The sequence below is a fragment of the Neofelis nebulosa genome, chromosome 2 (genome assembly GCF_028018385.1).
Source record: "Neofelis nebulosa isolate mNeoNeb1 chromosome 2, mNeoNeb1.pri, whole genome shotgun sequence".
NCBI lineage: Eukaryota > Metazoa > Chordata > Mammalia > Carnivora > Felidae > Neofelis > Neofelis nebulosa.
Genome location: NC_080783.1, coordinates 179,027,532 through 179,049,229, shown reverse-complemented (window position 1 = coordinate 179,049,229; position 21,698 = coordinate 179,027,532). Strand labels below are relative to the sequence as shown.

The window sequence follows — 21,698 nt, the reverse complement described above, 5'->3', positions numbered from 1 at the left end:
ATACCATCTACCTGCTAGGGTCGCCGTGAGGCGCCAATGAGATGATGCCCGGGTGGTGTTTGGTACAGGGTGCGGTATACAGTATGTGCCGCATAAATGCTGGCTACTTTCGTGGTCAGTAGCGACCCCCTAGCGCGTGGGACGCCTGTCCTTGCCCTCGTCCCGTGCAGGTGCCTGCTCGCTATGCCGGAGGAGGATTGGCTGGCTGTACATACCCATCCCTGGTGCTCTCGGCCGCGGGCAGGGGGGACAGATGGTGGTGGGAACTCGTGGTGGCGTCCAGTGGGTGGTGCCTGGAAGGGACATCGTGCATGGGGGGCAGGATGCCTGATGCGAGCCCATTATGGGGGGTGATGGAGCCAGGATATACGCCTGCAGGAAAGCAAACAAACATCACTGGGCTTCGGCCACTCCTGAGCGGTGGCTGTGAATGACCCCGGAGCTGTGTGCCTGCTGACAGAAAGAGAAAGACACAAAAGGAAACCATCAAGGTTGTATTAACAGAAGGTTAGGGGCCCAAGCGGGGAGACGATGGCTCCACGCTGCGGTTCACACCCTGACTGAAGGGCTGCATGTGGGGCTGAGGCCTACCCTGAAAGCAGGGTAGGTGGTGGACTACCAGGGGCTGTCAGAGGCATTAGGTGGTCAGGCTGTGTGCGTGTGCACGTGTGCGCGTGTGTGTGCCCACACGTGTGTGTTTGGGGGAGGAGGGTTGTATGGAGCAAGCTGCCTCAAGTCTCTGGGGCTGTTCTGAGAAAGAAGAGGTTTGCTCTGTGCAGCCCCAGAGGCAGACATGGGTCCTGGAATGGAGAGAAGCTTGAGAGGAACTCAGGGCTTGGCCATGGCTTCTCACGGGCAGAGCCGCTGGAGGGTGATGGGCCGTCTTTGGAGGAAATGAACTACCCATCCCCAGAGATGTGCAAGCACAGCCTGGATGTCCACTGTGAAGGACCCCAAATAGAGGATGGCTGTGCTAGCTAGATGGCAGGCCGGCCTAGGAGACCTATGGTTGTACAACCAGAGATGGTTGCACAGGCTGTACGCTGCACAAGGGTCCTGACTGAGGAGAGGAGTCGGCCATGCTCTAGTCTACGATTCTAAACCTCTAGAAGACACCTGCAGGGTGATACCACCTTTTGTCACCTCTTACTCCTAAGCGCCTTACCCTTGTTAAGAAGACAGGTGGGGGAAGAATCAAATGGGGGACATTAGGTCATAGTCAGATGTCGTTCCAGGGGCCTGACGGTCTGAGAGCAGTTACTGACGCCAGTGTTTCCCAAATGCCTTCACCAAGGAACCCCAATTAGAGGGGAGATCGGACCCCTATTCTGGGACTGGAGCCTGGGAGGGACTCAGCAAGGGTTCCATGTTTTTCTCCATTTTATCTGAAAAAAAAAATGGGGCCAATCTTATTCCCCTTTTTAAATCTGGCCACGTTTATTTGCATTTTAATAGAAACTGACATCCTTTTCCTAGAAATCAACCCATCAAGTTGATGCCCTGGGAAGACTCTGCAGACCGGGGGGCCACACGCAGAGCCGTCCTGATGCGGTGTCCATGCTGATTAGTCAGAGCTCACCTGGGCCAGCTGTTACATTTTGAATATTACTCTGGTCATCACGGATCGAGACCCAAGGCTCCCTATCACGAGGACCATCTGAGCACAAACCACATAAAGAAGGAAGTTTCACCTTGTCAGATGGCTGCTGTTCCAGGCTAGCCTGTCTCAGGCTGGCCCCTCTCACCCAGGCCTGCAATTCAGGGAGTTACGACCAGGGATTGAGGAGGCCAGGGCAGGGGTTGCAAGCTCAAATCTTCAACCGCAGCTAATCAGACCTCCCAAGTGATACCAAAAGAAAGTCTGTTTAAAGCGAGGCCCAGGAAATGGCCTGGGGCTCCGGCTCAGGCTACGTCCTAGATAGCCAGGTAGGGTCCTATGGTCCAGGCTTCACTGGGCTGTGAGACCCCAGTGCTCTAAATGGGCTCTTGGGGGCCTTCCTCCCTTCTGCAGTCCTTACCCCTCTGTCTCAGGGAACTCTGCCCACGGACAGCCCTGCCCATCCATCTATCCACCACCACCCTTTACCACCCATCCTCCCCCCCCCCCCCCCAGCTTTGTCAGGAAGGCACTGGAGAAGATTTTGTGGATGGAGCCTGGCTCGGTGCTGCTCACAGCTTGCTCTGCTCACCACTTTTCGGCGCACCTCCTCACCTGCCATCTTGAACCAATTTGGGGGCCTGACAGCTAGGAAGGCCTAGAATCCTGATAAATCCTGCTTTCTCTCCCTCAGCCATGCCGACCTCGTGCTTCTCACATCCTCGCTGCCCATCACGTTACCTGGGTCTGCTAAAGGAGCCTGCCAGAAAAACTCCTGAGGGTTTCCTGTGAGGTGAGTTCGTCCTTCCTGATGAGAGACAGGTTTGGGGAAGTTTCCTACCATCAGACAACGAAAATTCGAGGTCATCCTTGCCAGCTCCTCCCTTGTCCTCAACTCTTCTGTTCTGGACTTCTCTGACCTAACACTCCTTGAATCTGTCCCGTTTCCCCCTGCCTTCTGCCCTGACTGTCCAGCCCCACGCAGACAGACACAGGGTGGGCCACTGAGTGTGTGAACCAGGCATGTCAAGCAGTGGACAGACAGTGGATGGCAATGAGGGAGTCATCATGAGGGGCAGCAGGAGGAGGACGCCATGGAGCCTGCTGGCCTCTCCCCCAAATGCACCATTTGAGGCTATAAATCAGCATCATCAATCATCAGCCATGAGCGCTTAACCTCTGGCCCTAACATCTGTTCCCAACTGTGCCTCAAGCATTTGCAGTGTTGCCTAAGGAAGAACCTGGCACTGAAACCCAGAGGGATCCAGGACTTCTGGGTTCTCCTGGTTGGTCCCTGTCTCCCTGCTGTGTTGGAAGCAGCTTGAGGACAGGGACCGGCACAGAGCCTGGCACACAGCAGGTGCCCAGGATGGTGAGATCTAGCATCAACAGCAGGGAGGCAGCAGACTCTCTGATTAAGGGCAGGGCCTGTGGCCAGACGGCCCGGGTTCAAGCCTGGCCTCTGCCATTTACCGGCTGTGGGACGTCAGCAAAAAGTTACTTAACCTCTCGAGGCCTCAGTTTCCTCATCTGGAAAAGAAAGAGCATAGTAGCATGTACTTTATGAGGCCGACGTGAGGATTCTGTGAACATGTACTTGTACAACCCCTAGAATGGCTTCCTGCGGTGAAAAATATTCAATAAATGCTGGCTGTAAATTATTAGGAGATGGGTGAATAAATGGTTCCTCTTTTCATTCACGATGAGCAAGAATAATAATGATGACAAAAATTATCGGTCACAGCGGGTTTATATAAGTGATGGCGTCACAATCACATCTGTTGTCACAGCAAGTCTGGGGGAGAAACTGAGGCTTGAGGCAAGGAGGACACCACTCGCTTGCTATTGGAGCAGGCCTGCATAGGCGTATTACCCTAATGCCCCCGCCATCCATGCTGCGGCCTCAGTGACTTTGTTTCTCATCTGCAGCATGGGCTCATGGGGACTGAATGAGATGATGTTTGTTTAGTGACCAGCCCATGCGGGCGCTCAAGAGGTGGCTGTTGCTGGCCTAGCCCTTCTCCCTGGGATAGGCCCTGGCCTGGTATCTGGGAGAACAGGCTTCTAGCCTGGATCTGCTGCTGACTTCTCCAGATGACCTTGGGTCAGTCCTCCTCCTGCCCAATCCTGAATCCTCCCAGGATAAAAATGATGGGGCTGCAGGACTTCTTCCCCAAGGAAGCCACTGCTAATCAGTCACAGCCCTCTTTTCTGCCGGGCCTCAGTATCCTCAACACATCCCTATTATCCCTTGGGTCTCCTTGTCGCCAGCTATTTTAGCAAATCTGATGCTGTGAGAAACAGCCACGGCAGAGGGGCCTCTAGCTGGAGGAAGGAGGGTGTGATTCCTTCTCCATAGATCCACCCTCCCGGGGTGTCCTTGCCCTTGTGGACCTATGTGAGGGTAGGGCAACCCAGAAAAAGTGTAAGGGCAACCCAGAAAAAGTGTAAACACCTTCTCTCCCTGAGGCTGTTTGGTAAATGCTTCGACATAGTTTTAAATCTGTTGCTACCTCAACCCTGAGGGGAAAGCATTAAAAATTAGAAAATAAAAAATGTCTAAAATGGGTAGAGTAATTCAAGAAATCCCAGAGGGTGGGAAGAGCTTTCTGCTCTGATACTGTGGTTTCTTTGTGGGATGGGGAGGGTAGAGGACAAGTCTTGTCAGCTGGAATCCGCCCGCGGGCCACATCGCAAGCCACGCAGTGAAGCGTTCCTGCCGGACCCGAGACCCGCCTCCCGGCCTGCGGCCTCCTGGGGAGGACAGACAGGCTATGTCGGCTGGACCAGTGGCTCTGAGTGTCCAGCTGGATGGCCCTGAAGGGTCCCAGGGGTTGAGGGGCTCCACCTCTAGGCCACAGAATTGAATAAGCTGGAAGTGATTCGGACCAATTTGCCCACCCTCTCCGAGCCTCGGTTTTCTCCTCTGAAGCCGGAAGCTGTGGTATGGAGTCCTGGTGGGGAGCACGTGGGTCTTTAGGTTGAGGCCCAGGCCTGAACCCTGAGGTGGGGCCTGAAGAAAGTGCAGGAGGTGCCTCGGTGAAGGGCTGGGGTGAGGAGGCGGCAGGGTGTATACGGTGGCTCAGAGGCAAGAGGGAGCACGGGATGTCCAAAGAACTATGTTTGACGTGCCAATCAGGGCTGGTGTGGGAGGCCGCTAGGAGTGCCTCGGCCCCGTGAGGCCCCGAAAGCCAGGCTGAAAGGATCCTGGGCTTCCTCCCCTGGGCACTGGCGCCACACGAGAGTGTGAAGGAAGGTATGTCAGAGGAGCGGGTGCCCCCCACCGGCCCCTGGGCACCCACAGAGCATCACTGTCTTCCTGCAGGGCTGGCTGGCTGTGAAAGAGCCCTCCTGGGCTGTGCACCTGGCCGCTGCCTCCCCACACGCATACCTGGGAGCAGCTCCGGGGCGCGGCCACCCTTCCTCTCGCCGGCCGCCAGCTGTGTGGACCCGTGGAGCTGCTGCAGGGCCAGACATTCGGTCAGAACGTCAGCCTCAGTATCAGGGCCTGTGTGCAGCTGAGGAACAAGCAGAGGGAGAGAGGGTGTTAGTGCGAGACCATCTTCCCACCGGCAACCCTCGGTTTAGGGGACAGGGCAAGGATGGTGGCTCCAGAGCAAGACCCTTCGCCTCACTGCATCTCAGTTTCCTCATCTGTAAAATGGAGCGAACTGTATACGTTGGGTTAGTTCAGGTCTGAGAAGCAAACACCAGGAGTGAACATGCAAGGATTTTAACAGGGGAAGTGCCTGCGTGAGAGAAAACCAGGGAGCTGGGCAGTCTGGGAAAGGGAAGAGGGAGGAAGGAGTTTGGTGGAAGCTTCTAGACTAGGAGTCCTCAGGGAGCTGAAGTGTGCTGGAAGTCACGGGGTCCTGTGTCTCCCAGGCATCAGCGTCTCTGCAGGGCCTGCCACACTCAGTCCTTGGCTGGGAGCAGCCTACAGGAGCCATGGCCTCACACATGTGCCCAGAAGGGTGTCAAAGTACAGCAGCTGGGGCCTCCCGCAGGTAGCCAGAGCTCCGTGTGGCCCATTCTCGGGGCTGCCCCACAATGAACTCATGTGGGCAGAGTAACATACAGTGGGCACCCAGGGAGTGTCTTTCCTTCTCTCCCCCTTGCCCCCATCCTCCTTTCTTCCTGGTATGAGGCATGATGGAAATAGTCCAGGGCAACCCGAGTTCAAACTCCACTCCCATCTCTTCTTCCTCCCTGTGTGACACTGGACAAACACCTTAACCTCTCTGGCTCTCCCCTGCCTGTAATAAGCAATGACAATCACCACCACCACCCCCCAGGCTGCTAGGTGGAGTAAGGAGATGACAGGTATGGACAAGCTTGTGTGAAGGGCTGGCTGACCCCAGCTGGCCATGTCCCACATGGTCATGTGACAGTAGGCATGCTGGATCCATACATGGACTTGAGGTCATTGGCTGAGAGCAAGCCTGGGTGGGCAAATCCTTGGCCAACAACCCTTAGCTGTCTTTAAGGTAGACTCGAGCTCCATAGCCCAGAACGTCTTCACCTTCCCAGAGAGGCCAGATGGGGACAGAGGGAGTGGCCAGTTGAGGCCCTTGGGACATCGGGCCATGAGGCAAAAGCTCATCTGGAAGGGAAGGGGCCCCTCTCCTAGGGAAGTCCCCAAGCCTGACTCTCAGAGCCCTGAAGATTTTGTCCAGATCCTCATTCCACCTGGGACAAAACAGACCCAGAGAAGGTGAGAGCCTTGTGCGACGTCACACCGCAGCTGAGGGTCAGCTCCAAGGGTTTTTCCACCTTCCCAGGCCAGAAGGGCTAGCACCCAGGCCTGGGGAAGGTGTGCCCAGCCTCCCGATGGGCCTTCAGCTCCCTGACCCAGCAGCTGTTTTCCATGTAAATTAAGTTTCTGGCAAAAGAGGGCCAAGGCATGTTCTTGCAGACCGCAATGTCGATCGGATTAGGAGCAGCAGGAGAGGAGAATTAAGGAAGAAAAGCATTTCTAATTCTCTCTGAAACGCAGCAGGACTGCCAAGGAGCTGTCATAATACAAGGGTCGCTTTACCCAGAAAGATACATCGTCCCCGATGGCTCCTAATGGATGCTTATGGTTGGGAAGTTTGCAGATCTGCGGCCCCAGGTCCCTGGGGCTCAGTGCAAGCCAAGCATGGGGCCTGGGAAAACCAGGGCAGGATTCTGGTCCTCGGGCACCAGTCTGCTCGGGATAGAGGCCTCCTTGGCATGGAGCCCGGGCCATTCCCTGTCCCTGCTCAGGCCCTTCAACCTGAGATCAGTCGAGAGAGCTCAGGCCCCGGGGACAGGCAGGTCTGGGGTGGGACCCTTGGCTCCGTCACTCCTGCGTTGCACAACCCTGCAGATTTGTTAACTCTCTGGGCCTCAGTTTCCACATCTAAGATGGGGGATTAAAAACTGCCCACCCCCTAGATTCATAGAGAAGACTAAATGAGATACGGTGTGTGAAACACCAGGCTCAGCACTGGGTTCAGGTTCAGGTTCGTCCCTCCCTCACCAGAGTGAATACACATGTGGTGTTTTCACCAGCAAGCTCATGTGCATACTCTGACGGTGTCCCTCCTCTCCTCTTCTGCTTCCAGTGGCTCCCCATTGCCTGCAGGATGAAGACCAAAGCCTCAAGCCTGGCTGTGCCCCTGCAACGTCTTCCCAGCTGAGGCCTGCCTGTCCCAGACCCATCTCTGTACGCCCCCACCCCACAGGACTGAAGTAGTTTTCTTTCTCCAGCCTCTAGACTTTCTCTGCTTTATTTGCAGCTGTATCTCGGAAAACGGTACGTGCTCCATAAATCTTGCAGGGCAAATTAACAGGCTCTCCTTGCTCTGTTGTCCACTGTCATGCTGATGTCCCTGGATTGGCCCTGGTTTTCTCTTCACCCTACCCCCCCCCCCACCCCCCGTCCTCCCTTGCACTCAAGTACCCACCGCACATGGCCCTGGTGCTCTTCTGGAGATGCGGGATGAACTGAGAGGTGGGCTTTGCACCAAGTAGCTGTCCCATCCCCCTGCTGCACTGGGTCCCTCTGTGGCTCACACACTTGTTGTCCAAACAGAACTCAATGCTTTCTCCCGCAAGCCTGCTTCTTTCTTAGACCCTCTGTCCTGGTGAAGGGGGCCACCACCATCCTGCACCCCAGAATCTGTTTCTGTTACTCCTCTGCCAACCCCCTTCTCCCCCGCCCCCGCCCACCATCCCGCTATGCCCCAAGCCACCCCCACCACCTCTCCTGCTTCCCAGCAGCGGCCTCCCTGCCTCAGGTTTCCCAACCAGCCCCAACCAATTCTCCATATGGCCCCCAGAGCCATCTTTCAAGGTGACACGTCCCTTCTCTGCTTAAGACCCCTTGATGACACCCACTGTCCTCAGGATGGCCCAAACTCCTCGGCAGAGCTTTGGGCTTGTCACGTCTGCTCCCCACAGGACGCCTCTCCTCCTTGCATAGCTGCCTGGCCTTGAGACAGGCAAGGTGCCTGCTGTTTCAAGATTTAGTCACTCTTGGGAACGCTCTCCTTACTGTCTTGGCCTGCCCGCTGCTTAATGACAACATGCACCAACTCCTTCTCGGAGCTTTTACTTTGGGCTAAGTACTGTTCTACACCCTTACTAGTTTAAGCCTCACGGCAACCCTCTACACAAGTCCTCTGTTGCCCCCATCTGACAGTTGAGGAATATGAAGAAGAAAGGCGCTAAGAGATGTGCCCAAGGCCACGGGCAGACTGGCTCCAGAGCACACACAACTGCAGTCCACTGTCCCCCATGTCATTTCTTCCATGGACCCTCTTGCTCCCACCCTTCTCTGTGCCCCTGACTATTCTCTGCATCTTCCATTGCCAAGAGATATTGAATTATCTCTTTATGTCTATCTCTGGTTTTCCATTTTTGTATCCTCGATGCCTACACAGGGCCCGACATCATGTATTTACTAAATGAGCCATGGCGAGTGGGCAGATGGATGACAGAGAAGCTGGTGGACAGTCTGTGGGCAGATAGATGTCTGGCCAGCTGGAGGTAAGGAAGTGAACTCTGGGGCCAGGTGGGAGGCAGATCCTGGACGATGGACAGGACCATCCTCGGGCGTGTGGGTGAATGCACGTAAGGAGTGCGGGCACCTGGCTGGATGCTGGACAGGTGTCTGGGAGGCCAGCGGGGCATCTGCAGAGGTGGGTCTGGAACGAAGACCGTCTTACCTTCTTACGCACCTGCTGCTCTTTAGCTGAATGGGCCTTCACGTGCTTTCGGAGGGAGCTGGGGTCCGTGTAGCGCTTGGAGCAACCAGGGATCTGACAGGCGTACGGCTTCTGTAACATCAGAGGTGCAGAGGTGGGTGAGTCAGGGCCATCTGCCAGGCCCCAAGGTCATACTGTGTGACCTGCAATTGGGAGGGGGCAGGCAGCAGGTTCACACCCTGTCCCTCCCTCTCTGTCCCCAGCCAGGAAGGATCCAACTCTGCCAGCCCTGCCCACAGCCTTGTAGTGAAGGAGGGGTTGTGTCTCCATTCTACTCTCGTGCTGGAACCTCAGATAAGTTGCGTCCCATCTCTGAGCCTCATTCTTCTCCCTTGCAAAATGGGGCCAACTGAGTTCTAAGGATTCTCCCAGCTCTGACAGTGGCTCTGAGAAGAGTACACCCTTGGAGCCCACGGCTGCAGAGAAGGTGCGAGTGGACAAGGAGTACAGTGAGGTGGCGGCCTTGGAGAGGAAGAGGAGGGGCAGGGGAAGAGAGGGGACAGCACAGGGCCAAGCTGGAGTACGGCAGGGCCCCAGGCTGGGAGTGACTAATCACACCTTGTAGTGGGTCCAGAGATGCCAGACTGCTCTCTGGACCATGAGAAAACCAGATCCTCATTCTGATGATCACGGGAAGCTGGGGGAAGGTGGATCTCAGACACAGGCCTGGGGAGGCTAGGGGTCTGTGCCCTTTGTGTACTTCCTCTTAGGGGCCCCCACTGCTCATGTAGAACCAATCCATACCCTTTACCACCTCCCCTGTTCCCCTGTTCCTGCCTGGGCCTCATGCTGCTCTCCCTGTCTCCCATCTCCCCTCCCACCACAGCCAGAGAGCCTTTCTCACAGACCTTGCCATGCTCTCACCTTTGAAAAATCCTTTCATGGCTCCCTCGTGCCCTCGGACACAGCCTATCTCCCGGTACTGAGGGCGCGCTGTGACTTGGGCCTCCTGAAATTCTCACCTCTCCTCCTGCCCCTGTCCTTGTGCGCCCACCCACCCAGCCCTCCTGGAATCTTCTTTCTGTCTCTACCTCCTGATCTTCCCAAGGGCACCACTGTGCACCCAGCAATGCTGGGTTTGTTCAGTGTCCTTCTCTACCTGGTGGTGCATTTCCTCGGGGGATGATCCCTTCGGATTCATCTCAGGTCCCAGGGACTGACCCAGGAAGTTGCTCCAACTGAATTCTGAGCTCTCCCTTAGGGGCTCCTGCTGAGGCTTGAAACAGTCCTTCCCTAAGGCCTCCCTTTTTGACTATACCTAGTAGTCCTGATTTCTCAGGGCCCTCCGGCCTCTAGCAACTAGCAGGGAGGGTGTCTGCAGGATGTGGTGCCTCTCACATTAAGTACCGGGGACCACTATGTCCCTGTCAGACATGCCCATGTGGAACTGCCCCCCTCCCCCACCCCAGACCTCAGGCAACTCTGTCCCTGCTGGCCTGAGGACAGGCCAGTCCAACTGCAGACCCAGGGACCTCATGGGGAGGGGCAAGCAGAAAGAGACGACCATACCTTGGTGCTGCCACGGACAGTTGCCAGGTTAAAGAAACGGAGGAGAGCAAAAAGAAAGAGACAGTGAAGTGAGAGGCTTGCCGCGCTGAAAGGAAGGTGTGGGGCAGGAGGGTGGAAGGCACACTCAGACATGCCCTCCCCAGCCGCTTGAGACAGACATGCTTGCACACACACACATGCGTGCACACACACACGCACACACACATGCACACAACGCCATGGGCCTGCTCTCACCCCAACACATGCACGTACATACACAGAGACATTCTCTCTCGTGGGCCCTGCCCTGTCCTGCCCCAGGCCCCGTCCCCGGGGGATGCTGATACAAATCCACACGTTTTTGCCAAAAAGCAAACAAACAGAGCTCCGTGTGTGCAGGCGCGCTTGCCTGGAAAGGGCGCGAGGCCCATCTCTGTGTTTGTTTTTCCAGGGCCTGACGTGTGCAGAACATTCCTCCAGCCCCGCTCCTCCGTGAGCCCTCAGGAAACCCTGTGGCTGTCCCAAGCAGCAGCCAAGCCCCAGGCCTGGAGTCACTGCCCCAGCTCCGAAGCCTTGTTAGTAACAAGGACACTCGTGACGGTGTAGTAAGGACACAGTGCCACAGCCGAAGCACAGATGAGGAAACAGAGGCTGAAGCTTTGTCCAAGATCTCGCAGTAAGAGTGTGCCAGTGACACTCTGTTAGGAGGCCTCCTCTCGTCTGGGCAAAGGAGAGACCATCGCCCCCTGGGGCCGTGGCAGTCAGGACTGAAAGCCCACACTGAGTGCCTGGGGATGTGGCAGGGTTTGCTCAGCAGTCAGCGAGTCAGAGGAGGGAAAGGAGGGACTCACATTTGCCGTGCAGACCGTGTGTCAAGCCTGTCTTTGCATCATTTCAGTTGATTCCCCTATGATGTAGGTGTTTGAGGAAATGGAGGCCTAGAGAGGCTAGGGGCATTTCTTCGAGGTCTGAGCCCAGGTGGAGGGCCAGAGTTAAAACCTGGCTGGCTCTCTCTAGTCTGTTCTTCCACTTTCCTGCCCGTGGGGAGAATCCTCTGATCTCTGGTGCCAGAGGGAAGCTGGGAACATGACGGGGTCCCTTCTGGAAAACAAGGCCCAGCCTGCATGGGCCTGACCCACTGGCCTCTGGGCTGTGGGTGCAGGGCTTGGCGGCTGTACCTACAGGCTTCACCAGGACCTTTGGGGAGATGAAGGCCTGAGATAACCCCGTGGGCTCATTCTGGGCCTGACCTGACCTAGTCCTCAGAGCTCTGTTCACACACCAAGTGGGGGCCAGAGGCCTGTTGCTTTGGGGCTGGGTCCAGGAAATGCAGCAAGGAGGGAGGGAGGAAGGGAGTAAGTCAGAGTAGGTGACCCTGAGAGGCCTGGAGAGACATTGCTCAGGCTGGGGGTGGGGCGTGCAGAGAGGCCTGGTGCTGTGGGTGCTGCCTTGTGGTCTCTGGGACATGTAACCAGGAGGCTTGGGCACAAACTGTGCCCCTCAGGACCTGGGTGGGGCCATGGGCCCCAGGGGCTGGGCTTCTGAGAAGGTAATGAAGGCAGGGGTTTGTTAGAATGCCTCCTCACTTGTGTCTCCAACAAAGCCTGTGATAATGCAGCCTGAGAGGGGAGGGGTGGAGAGAAGGGTCGGGTTCAGCCAGGGACAGGGCTCCTCCTCCGTACCCTGTCCCTTGTACTCCATTCCACCTCTCCAGGGTGGCCGATACACTGGCTTTTCCAGCAAGGGCCACTGGACTCTGCCACTTAGGAGCTGCGTGACAGTCTGTGACTTAACGTGAGTCTCAGTTTCCTTGCAAAATGAGGATAATGGCCCTTACCTTGTGGGTTGTTGCCAACATTAAACTCAAGGAGAGCGTACGTGATACTGATTGTGAAGAAAATGTATAGAACATTCTGCCCAGGGCCTGGCTGGGACCCAAAACACTGAGCTCCCTATGTTTTCTGCCACCCCCTTCCCCACCATCTTCTTTGGGTCTTGGCTTTCCCAGCTTATTCACATCCAAATAAAGGGTTTGGATCAGAGGGCCTCCAGCTCTGACCGCTGTTGTCTTGTGGCCTCCAACTTACCCTGGAGGGGTTAGTCGGCCTTGTGGGCCTCTGTTTCCTCATCTGTGTATCTGGTACTAGACAGGCTGGGCCGGATGGCCACTCGGGTCTCCCAGCCCCCGACCAGTAGAGCTCCCCAAACATCTGCCCAAAGAGCACAGGTACATGGACTCCGGCTGTGGAACTATCTCCTGCCGTACATGGGGGCTGGGCTCCTACCCGGCTGCACACACCCCCTCACACAGGCCCTGTAAGAGGGGTGTGAGGCCCAGCTCGGGGCACTGAACCTCCTGGAGCCCTGCTTCCTCCATCTGTCAAATGGCATAGTGACTGACTGGCCTGGTCAGTATGAGATGGTGGACACGATGTTCTAGAAAGTGCCCTGTTAACCTCTGAGGTCTGGGAGAAAACGGGGAGACTGACACTGATAGAGCTGCAGGTTGTCACAGTTCGGCCCAAACAAGGGAAAGGGGGTGGACATACAGGTATCTGGGGACCAGAATTAGAGTCTCAGGCCCTGCTCACTTCAACCCCTCACCCACCGTGCTCAGGGCGTAAAGAACAGCTCTGGAGAGGCTCTGGACTGTCTGCACGGAGGGCGTGGGGTGGGCGGAGCGGGGAAGGCCTGCTCTGGGGCTGGCTGACAGGCCTGGGGAGAGGAAGAGGGTGGTGAGCCCACTCTCTCCATGGGGACGTGCCTGGCCATTGGTGCCTGGGCCAGTATCCACAGACTAAAGCAGTGGTTCTCAACTTGGGGAGAGTTTGCTTCCTCCTCCGCAAGATATCTGGCAATGTTGAGAGACATCTGCCACAACTGGGAGAGGGAAAATTGCTCCTACCTGTCTAGTGGCTGGACGCCAGGGATACTACTAACTGTCCTACAAGGATGAGACTTCCCTCTCCCTGCATGCCGTCATCCTGCCCAGAATGCCCAGTGCTCGGGACGAAGGCAGGGTTTCTGCGAGGACCCTGGGTGCTACCCTGCATCAGACGAGCGAGGGACTGTGCACGCCTCCCACACCCCTTCCCCCTCGGCCTCTGCCCTCGGGCCTACCGTGTCAAGGTGGGTGCGCTGGTGCTTGGCACGGTCGCTGGAGTTGCTGAAAGCCTTCTGGCAGCCTGGGTGCTGGCACAGGTATGGCTTCTCGCCCGTGTGGCTCCGCAGGTGAATCTTGAGGTTCTCCAGCCGTGAGAAGGCCTTGCTGCAGCCTTCGAACTGCAGGAGAGGCTGGTGAGGGGCGTTCCGCAGCCCCCGGAGGGCCCACTACTCAGCCTGGAAATGGCCCCCCGTCTCCTCTGCCCCCAGTCCTGCCCAAGGCCTCCAGGTGCCCTGTTTCAGCTCCCCGTGAAGTGATCAGGACCCAGACTATATCTGGGAAGCCCTGGTGGGTCCAGAAAAAGTACTCCCCTGACTTAGAGATGGCTCCCGGTGCTAGAAAAGAAAGCGGTCTTTCCAACTCCGGATCTGGAAGGATCCCAGTGGCATGTGGAAAGGACACACCGCTGTTGGCAACCCTGAACGGACAGACAGGACAGCAGGTGCAGACAACCTGCATTCGGAACCTAAGGCCTGGATTTGAGTGGGGCTCTGTCCCAGTGAGGCTTTGGGCAGTGCCCTTGACCTCCCTGTCCCTTATTTCTTTGCCTACAAACTCGAGACCCTGTGGCCACCACCCAGGGCTGATATGAGGGCCTCAGGGTGGGGGGACGATGACTGTCAAAGGGCTTTGTCCACCTGGAGTTCGGCATCGGTGCTGATTGCTGTCAGAGTAACAACCGTATATGTAAACTCAGGGTCTTTGATTTATCATTTGGCTATTTGTCCAGTGCCCACCATGTACCAGGCCCCATGCCGGGCGGTGGGCATGCAGCGGGTACAGCACAGACCTAGTGATGCCCTTGGCCGGAGTGGGGGTGGACAGCAACAAATGCACCGCCTCCTCCCATGGCGCAGGCTGCCCCATCTCCGTCCCACAGCCTCTGTCCACCTCCCACCTGCCACCCCAGAATCCTCTAACTGCTCACTCCTCCCCACGTGACCACCCGAGGTCTCTGAGGTAACAACAGGACCCCGCTGCTCCACCTCAGGCCCTGGGATGCCTGAGTGGCTCAGTTAAGTGTCCGACTTCGGCTCAGGTCATGATCTCACAGTTCGTGGGTTTGAGCCCTGAGTCGGGCTCTGCACTGACAGCTCAGAGCCTGGAGCCTGTTTCTGATTCTGTCTCTCTCTCTCAAAAATAAATAAACGTTAAAAAAAAAAATGTTAAGCCCTGCACCCTCCACACCTTCCTGCCCCTCCCGACTCCCACCCACACCCTCAACACGGCAGGAGCCCACCGGGCAATCTCAAGCCTTAGTTCACACAAGTTGCTCAGCAAGGTACGTCCTCTTTCTCATAACCATCCATCCAATCCCCCCTCAGGCTTCAGAGTCCAGCTTGAATGCTGCCCCATGGCACATTCCCTGGTCCCCTCGTGTGACCGGCCGCTCCTTCCTGCTTCTCCTCAGTGTCTGGGGGGCCCAGCCAGGCCGGTGTTCCTGTGGTGGGCGCCACGGGGTGGGAAGAGGAACCGACACGCACCCGAACCTGCTCTGTCCACCCAGGCATGGTGTGAGGTGTTGAACCACACCATCACTCTGAAGTGTGAGGCCTCAACACCTCAGGGACAGACGCTTCGTGTGGTGATCACAGGGCTGTGACATGGCAACGACAGGGTGCAGGCCACGACTGACGCCAAAGCCCAGGTGGCTCTGCTATGCCCACTCCCTGCAGGTGGGCACGGGGAGGTGACCCTTGAGGAGGACGAGGCCAGAGGAACCAGCTCCTTTGCCCAAATCATTAGTTTCATCCCCCAGCTCAGGACAGACACGAGGACAGAGACTCGAGAGACAATGACTCTCTCTCGGGTGAACTCCCTTCACGTCTGTCTCTCCCTTGAAGGCCTGGCCGCAAGGGAGCTCTAACTGGGGCTCATCCGGGGCAGGCCGCCTGCAGCCGGGTTTGAGAGCCTGCCCCGCCCCCTTCTCCCAGATGGTGCGCCTTTTCCATGCATCAAAACCAGGAGGAAATCCTGTTTGGGAAATAAATAGGCCACAACTACTCCCTTGCTCTCCTGCAATGGCCCTGTGCCAAGTTCACCCCAAAATGAGGTGGAGGAGCCACGGCTGGAAAGCGGGCTGCCTCTTGGCGCTCAGCCGGTCCCTCTGTTCCTCCTCTGGCCCATGCCAGAAGGGTGGACATCTAAGGCCGAGGGGCAGTGACTCCTAATGTGCTGTGTGCTCTTCCTGACTCTGGGGGCGTCCACCAGACCCTGGAGACCGGTGTTTCATCTTCTCCCCGCTGGCCAGCCTCCGTCTCGGCAGCGTTGCTTCGTTCAAGCTGTACCCCTCCTGGGTACCCCACCTTCCCTTCCAATTCGTTGATATTCTAATTCATACATTTTTCAAAAGCCTCGGATCTGCAAGCTTGGTGTTCATGGCCTTCCACCACAGCCCCGACGCCTCTCCCGTCTGCGCACCCACCGTGTGTCCTGCTACAGCTGCATGGGAGTGTGATTCTCAATGTGTCAGGAACTTTCATGCCCCTGGGCCTTTGCTTGAGCTGTTCCCTGGGCCTGGAATGCCTCTCCCTCCCTCCACTCACCTTGCAGACGTCTGCTAGAGGTGCTAAGCACTACCTCCTCTGAGAAGCTTCCCCAACCTCCGTGGCCGCTCCTTGGTCCCACCCTGAGCTTAGGGGTTAGAAGATTTTTGCTGCACACTCACTTCTCACCATGCCCCTAGGCTGAGGGTTTGGGAGTTCCTTTGACGGCAGGGCTGGCATCTCATTCACGGGACAAAGGGTGGGTTAGAAACTTGAGCCAACGGGAGCACGAACAGAAACTCCCAGGCCTGGGGACATACGTGCCCTTGTGAGTGCACCCCCTTCCCTCCAGTGTCCATCGAAGTACCCTGATACCTGTGCCCTATGTCTGTGTCACGCCCACGTACACTGGCCCAGCCCTGTCCTAACCCCACACCCGCGGAACCTCCCGGAGCTGAGTCCCAGGCTGGGGTGCGGCAAGCAGCTATCGGGGTAGAACCCCCGAGGTGGAACCAGAGGTAGCAGCAGTAGGTGGGGAGAGGTTGCTGCCCCATCAAGACTGTTCCAGGGTGAGGATGCTGCAGGTACCACGGCAGAATAACTCCCCCATGAGGCCAGCACCCAGACATGCCAGGGACCGTGAGGCCACGGGGGCTCTGTCTGCAGCTGCCTAGGTCCACTCGGTCCTCCCCATTCAAGCGCCGCGCAGATGGCCCACAGAGGCAGAGACAGGAGGATGGCACACTTGTGGGTTCACACCTAGGCGCACCCTCTCTGTTGGGCCCAGGATCGTCACCAGGGTGACCTCGTATCCCTCCACAGCCCTAGGGGCAAATATTCCTCTCCTCCTGCCAGGAGCTGGGGCTCAGGGGACCAGCACAGCAGTCATAGACAACCCGGGCTTGTGTCCTGGCTGCTCAACTCCCTGAGTGCTCCGGGAGGAGTCCCTCCAAGCCTTCGAGCCTCAGTTTCCTCATCTGTAAAACTAGGTGAGTCCTTCCAACTGTGGAAGGTGGCTGTGAGGGTGAAACGAAAGAGTGCCAGGTTAAGTGTTTAGCTCAGCACCAAGTCCCCACCTAGTGTTGTCACTGCTGCTCCCAGGCAAGGTCACCAAGCAGGTAAGCAGCAGGTGGCATTCTGCTGGGGTGGCGTCTCCCGGGCTGCCCCTCTGTAGAGTGGAAGGGTGTGTATGTGTGTGTGTGGCATGGTGGGCTCCCACATCTCCCCATGTCCCATTTCCACTTCTCACTCCTTCACCCCTTACCTTGCTCCCCATCCTCCTCCTCCGGCCTGGCAGCTTGGACTAACCATCCCATCACACCCTGTGCTTTCAGCCCCCTTGGCTCAGGTGTAGGGGGCGGTTAGCCTGGGCTTGGGGCCTGGAGCAGCATGGGGACTGGGGAACAGGATGGGGGCTTGAGGGGCAGGTGTCCAGGGCTGTCCTGGTTCCACTTCTACAGGAGCATATGCATCCTGGACAGGTCTGTCTCCCCTTGTCTCTCTACCCTGGGGATCCAGGATCTGGAAGCCTAAAGCTGAAGCCTGCCCATCTGAGTTTCCTATGAGCCCCTCCCCGCTGCCTTACAGCCAGCGGCGTCACCAGACACCCCTACGGCCCTTCCCGCTCTGTGAGTCTATTTCTACGCTGCACATTTAGGTGGGTCACCTCCACTCAAGACTCTCTAGGGCTCATCATGCCTTCTCACAACCAGTCAATCCCCTTAGCATTGGAGGCCTTCTAGGGTCTGATGCCACACAGCCTGGGGTGAAGGGTCCAGACTTGGAAAGCAGAAAGTCCAGCAAGTCAGCGCCCCCTCTGTGCCTCAGTGTCTTTCTCGGTAAAACGAAGACAGAAACCAGCTCACGGAGTTGGTTGTGGGGTGAGACGATGTGCATGTGTGCATGACACACAGGACATACTCTGTAAATGTCATCACTGTTATTGTGGTGGTGATTCTTTCTATCTTGCCCTCAGAAAAAAACACCAGCCTAGGTCAGGTTTTACCAGGGCAACCCCATGTGGTGTCCTTTGGGTGCCAGCAACAGCCTCTAATGAGAGCAAGGCAGCCTTTTGGGGGTGGGAATGGCCCGATGGGGCCCCATCTACTGGCCGTGTGGGGGCTGGGAGGTCAGCATGGAGAGGTGCCCCACCACTGTTGTGTTGTGGGGGTACAGATGCTGCTGGAATAGACACACGTGTCTTGTAGCAGAAGGGTCTTACAGCATGGGTCTTGGCTTTGTTTCTGGCTTTGACATTTGGTTTCCCTGAGTGGGGTGGAAGATGGGTCCTAAGGCAATGCCACTGTGACCCAAGGATGTAAGGATGCTTCCATGGGTGGGGTCTGTCCCCCAGGGGGTACACACAAGGGCCTTCCTGACATTCCTCCCACAACACTCCAGTCCCCTAGGGTTCAAAGGCAGATTTTGCCCTGGACAGACAGACCCCTTCCTCCCGGCTGTCAATGTTGAGGTATAGAACCCTGCAGAGCAGACCTCCTGGGGCATCCCTCACCCTGTTGCAAGGGGGGCACAGGGAGAACTGTCCCTACCATACCAGAAGGGCCAAGCCACAGTCAGAACTGCCCTCTCTCGCAGAAAGAAGGGACTCCTCAATCTTCAACCCGAGGTTAGCAGGTTGGACAAACCCCCTGACTCTGAAAGTTGTTCATGCACCCTATCCACCTGCCCCCGACCTTATCACTCACCCTCACTGCTGGTATCCCATCCGCACCTGCCCAGGCTTCCACCTATTCACTTCTGGAATTCACTCTCATCCTCTCATCTTTTTGCACATTGATTCATATCCTCTGCCTCACTCAGCTGCCCCTGTGTGCCTGGCGGCACTCTGGGAGCTGAGACTTCAGGGCAAAGAAGACCACAAAAGACCCATAAGTCCAAATGAAAGACATGTATTCAGCCCCAAGGAGGGGCTAATCTCAGGGGGCTTCTAGCTGGGGAGGTCGGGGGTCACTAAAGCCTTCTTGGAGGAGCCGGGACTTGACGCCCAGGCAGGGTTTGGACAAACAGGGTGGGAAGCACAGGGAGACTGGGAGGGGTGCTGAATATTCTGGAGATTAAGGGGAGCAGGGAAGGAGTGGTGGAAGTAGAAATGGGAATTCGGGGGCTCCCTTCATTCCCACCCATGCAGTGGTGATCCATTCTAGAGCAGGTAAGTTTAGGGAGTTTTCGATCCCATTAAGACACCACAGAAACTGCCCTGTGCACTCACTTACGTGGCCCAGCAAATGCGGTGGCCCGAGGCTATTCACTGGGGGGACTCCGGTGCCACTGCTGCTGGCTAGACTCCCCACTACCTGGACCTCCCACCTTCCACCTAGATGCCTGAGCCAGGAACCTGTTCCCTCCTCCCTGGTCGCTGTATCTGATCGGCCACCAGGTCAGGGAAATGCCACCTCTTAAACCATCTTTCACGTGCACCCTCTTCTCTTCTTCGCTGCCCCGCTGCCCTGGTCCACACCCCCAGCATTTCTCACCCAGGTGACTGCACTAGCCACCATCTTGTCTCCTGCCCCTCCTCTCTCAACTCATTCCCACAGGATATCTGGGATCTAGAACGAAAACTGAAGCCCACAGGTCTGTCCCAGTCCCTCCCTGCTCAAACCCTGCACGGTTCCCTAGTGCTTGGGGAGTACAAATCCTCACCACGGCATCCCAGCTGGTGTGATCTGGTCCCAGGTGACAGTTTGGTAGTGCCCGCCCCCTCCAACTCCCACCTCCAAACCGGCTTGTTTCAGTATCAGAGCGACATGGATGCAAATCCACACTTCCCAGCTGGATGGCCTTGGGCAAGTTCACTTCATTCTGCCGGAGCCCAGATTTTTCATCCATAAGTGGGGCATCGCTCGGGCACACCTGGGCACACAGTAGGTGGGTGGTCTCTGTGAACCACAGGGTGCATGCAGCATTCCGTCTTATTTGGGGTGAATGTGAAACACACCAGATCAAAAAACCAAACACACAACACAGTTTATCTGGCCAGAAACAAAGGCTCACACGCCATGGGCAGCAGAGAGGGTAGCTGCTGTGGACAGGAGGTACAAAGAGAGGGGAGAAGAAACAGAAAGGACTTCTGTCTAGAAAAATGCAAAGAAATGGGTGTTAGGGATTTCTTCTTTACTTTATAATGCATAAACGTGAACTATATCGTAAGACAAAACAGGTGAATTCAGAATGATGTAAGTGACTGGGGGACACCCTCTCGGACACCTACCAAGGGCCGGCTGCTGTGTGTGTCTCACGGGCTGTGTCATTTAATCATGACAACATGCTCTGCTGATAAGCCTCCTTCTTAGCCCCCCTGTGCAGATGAGGAAACTGAGGCTCGGAATGATGACACCACTGGCTCAACTCACAGCTGGTAACCGGCGGAGCTGGGGTCTGATCTCGATGGCTGATGTGCCAGTCTGTCCCTATGTGTCCCTAAACACTCTGGCCATTGCCTCAGGAGTAAAGCACCAACAACGGGGTTGTACTCAGCAGCTGTTACTAGGATTTCCAGCTGGGCCCACATCCTGGGTTCCATTCCTAGGCAAAGGCCAGGCCCGGCCCAGGATGTAGAGCCGACGCTGGGAGAGGAGGACGCCCTCCAAGAGAGGAGATACCACCGCACAAAAAGGAAAAACAAGGCGGCAGAGCAGAGAAGAAAGAGCACAGAGCGCAGAGTCTTGAAAGGCCCAGTTTCCACATGTGGGGCGTGTTACAAGAGAAGATTAAAATAACGGGGGAAAATACCCCGGGAACCGTGAAGCCCTAGACCATCTGGAGTTTTATAGTAACAGGCAGGGGAGAATCAGAACCTAATTGAAAAAAGTCCACTGCAATCCATTACCGCTGCGTGCAGCTCACAGAACCAAGGGCAGGAGATGAAAGACGGGGGAGCCATCCCAGGAGCCGGGGAGGCCGAGCCAAAGGGCCCTTTAAGTTCTGGCTGGGGGTGGGGGAGGGCACTGGGTCAGTTGTCAGAATCTGCAGGCCTGGGCTCACCCCCACTCAGCAATCTGCCCTCTCTGAGCCTCGCCTTCATCTGTCGAACGGCTAAGCAAGATCACTCGGGGAAGCCCCAGCACGGTGCCAGACACACCTCTGGTGCTGAGCACGACCGTTCTCTCCCTCTGGCCCCTGGGGAAGGAGCAAGAGTGCCGTTCCACATGGAGGGCAACGCGCCGCATGCCACAGACCCCAAGGTCGTGCAGACAGAGGCTTGTTCCCGGGGGCTCCACCACCGAGAGTCACCAACTTGGGCAAATCGTGCCCCATCCCTGCCCCCACTTCTCTCCTCTCTAAAACGGGGCTGCCACTAACTACTGTTGCAACTGGCACACGGTAGGCGTCTAGCGAACGTCAAGTTTCCTCCCTGTCGCTGTTGTGGCCCGAAGAGGAGTGAGGGCCTGGTTTCTCATGCTCTGGCTAAGAATCTGGACGCAAAGGGCAAGGAAGGAGTCTTGGGGGAACAGGGCATGGGTGGGGGCAGGGGAGGAAATGCCTCCACTTTTGGCATTTGCCAGTGACTTGCTTCTAAACAAACACATTTCTGGTTTAAGGGTAAAATATATTGGGTTACAACAGTCTGGCAGGCCATTCGGGGATCAACTTCTCATTTTTGTGCAAACTTTTAACTTACTTTATAACAATGATTTGGACGTGCAGTGCCAGATTCTTCTCCAAGATGTCAAATAATTCTGTGTTTGGCCAGCTTGAAAGGCCAGCCAGCC

General features: G+C 56.6%; 1 protein-coding gene across 2 annotated transcripts in view; it reads right to left on the bottom strand.

Annotated features, from left to right (window-relative positions):
* The window catches only part of GLIS1 (GLIS family zinc finger 1), a 229,927-nt gene that overhangs the window by 8,700 nt on the left and 199,529 nt on the right, over nt 1-21,698 (bottom strand). The window contains exons 5-8 of one of the 2 annotated variants that reach the window (XM_058717313.1): nt 13,438-13,599; nt 8,791-8,901; nt 4,989-5,115; nt 216-372 (exon numbers count right to left, since the gene is read on the bottom strand). In XM_058717313.1, the coding sequence (XP_058573296.1) occupies nt 216-372; nt 4,989-5,115; nt 8,791-8,901; nt 13,438-13,599 (557 nt within the window). The remainder of the gene's footprint in view (nt 1-215; nt 373-4,988; nt 5,116-8,790; nt 8,902-13,437; nt 13,600-21,698) is intronic. The other variant, XM_058717314.1, reaches the window with a different exon arrangement.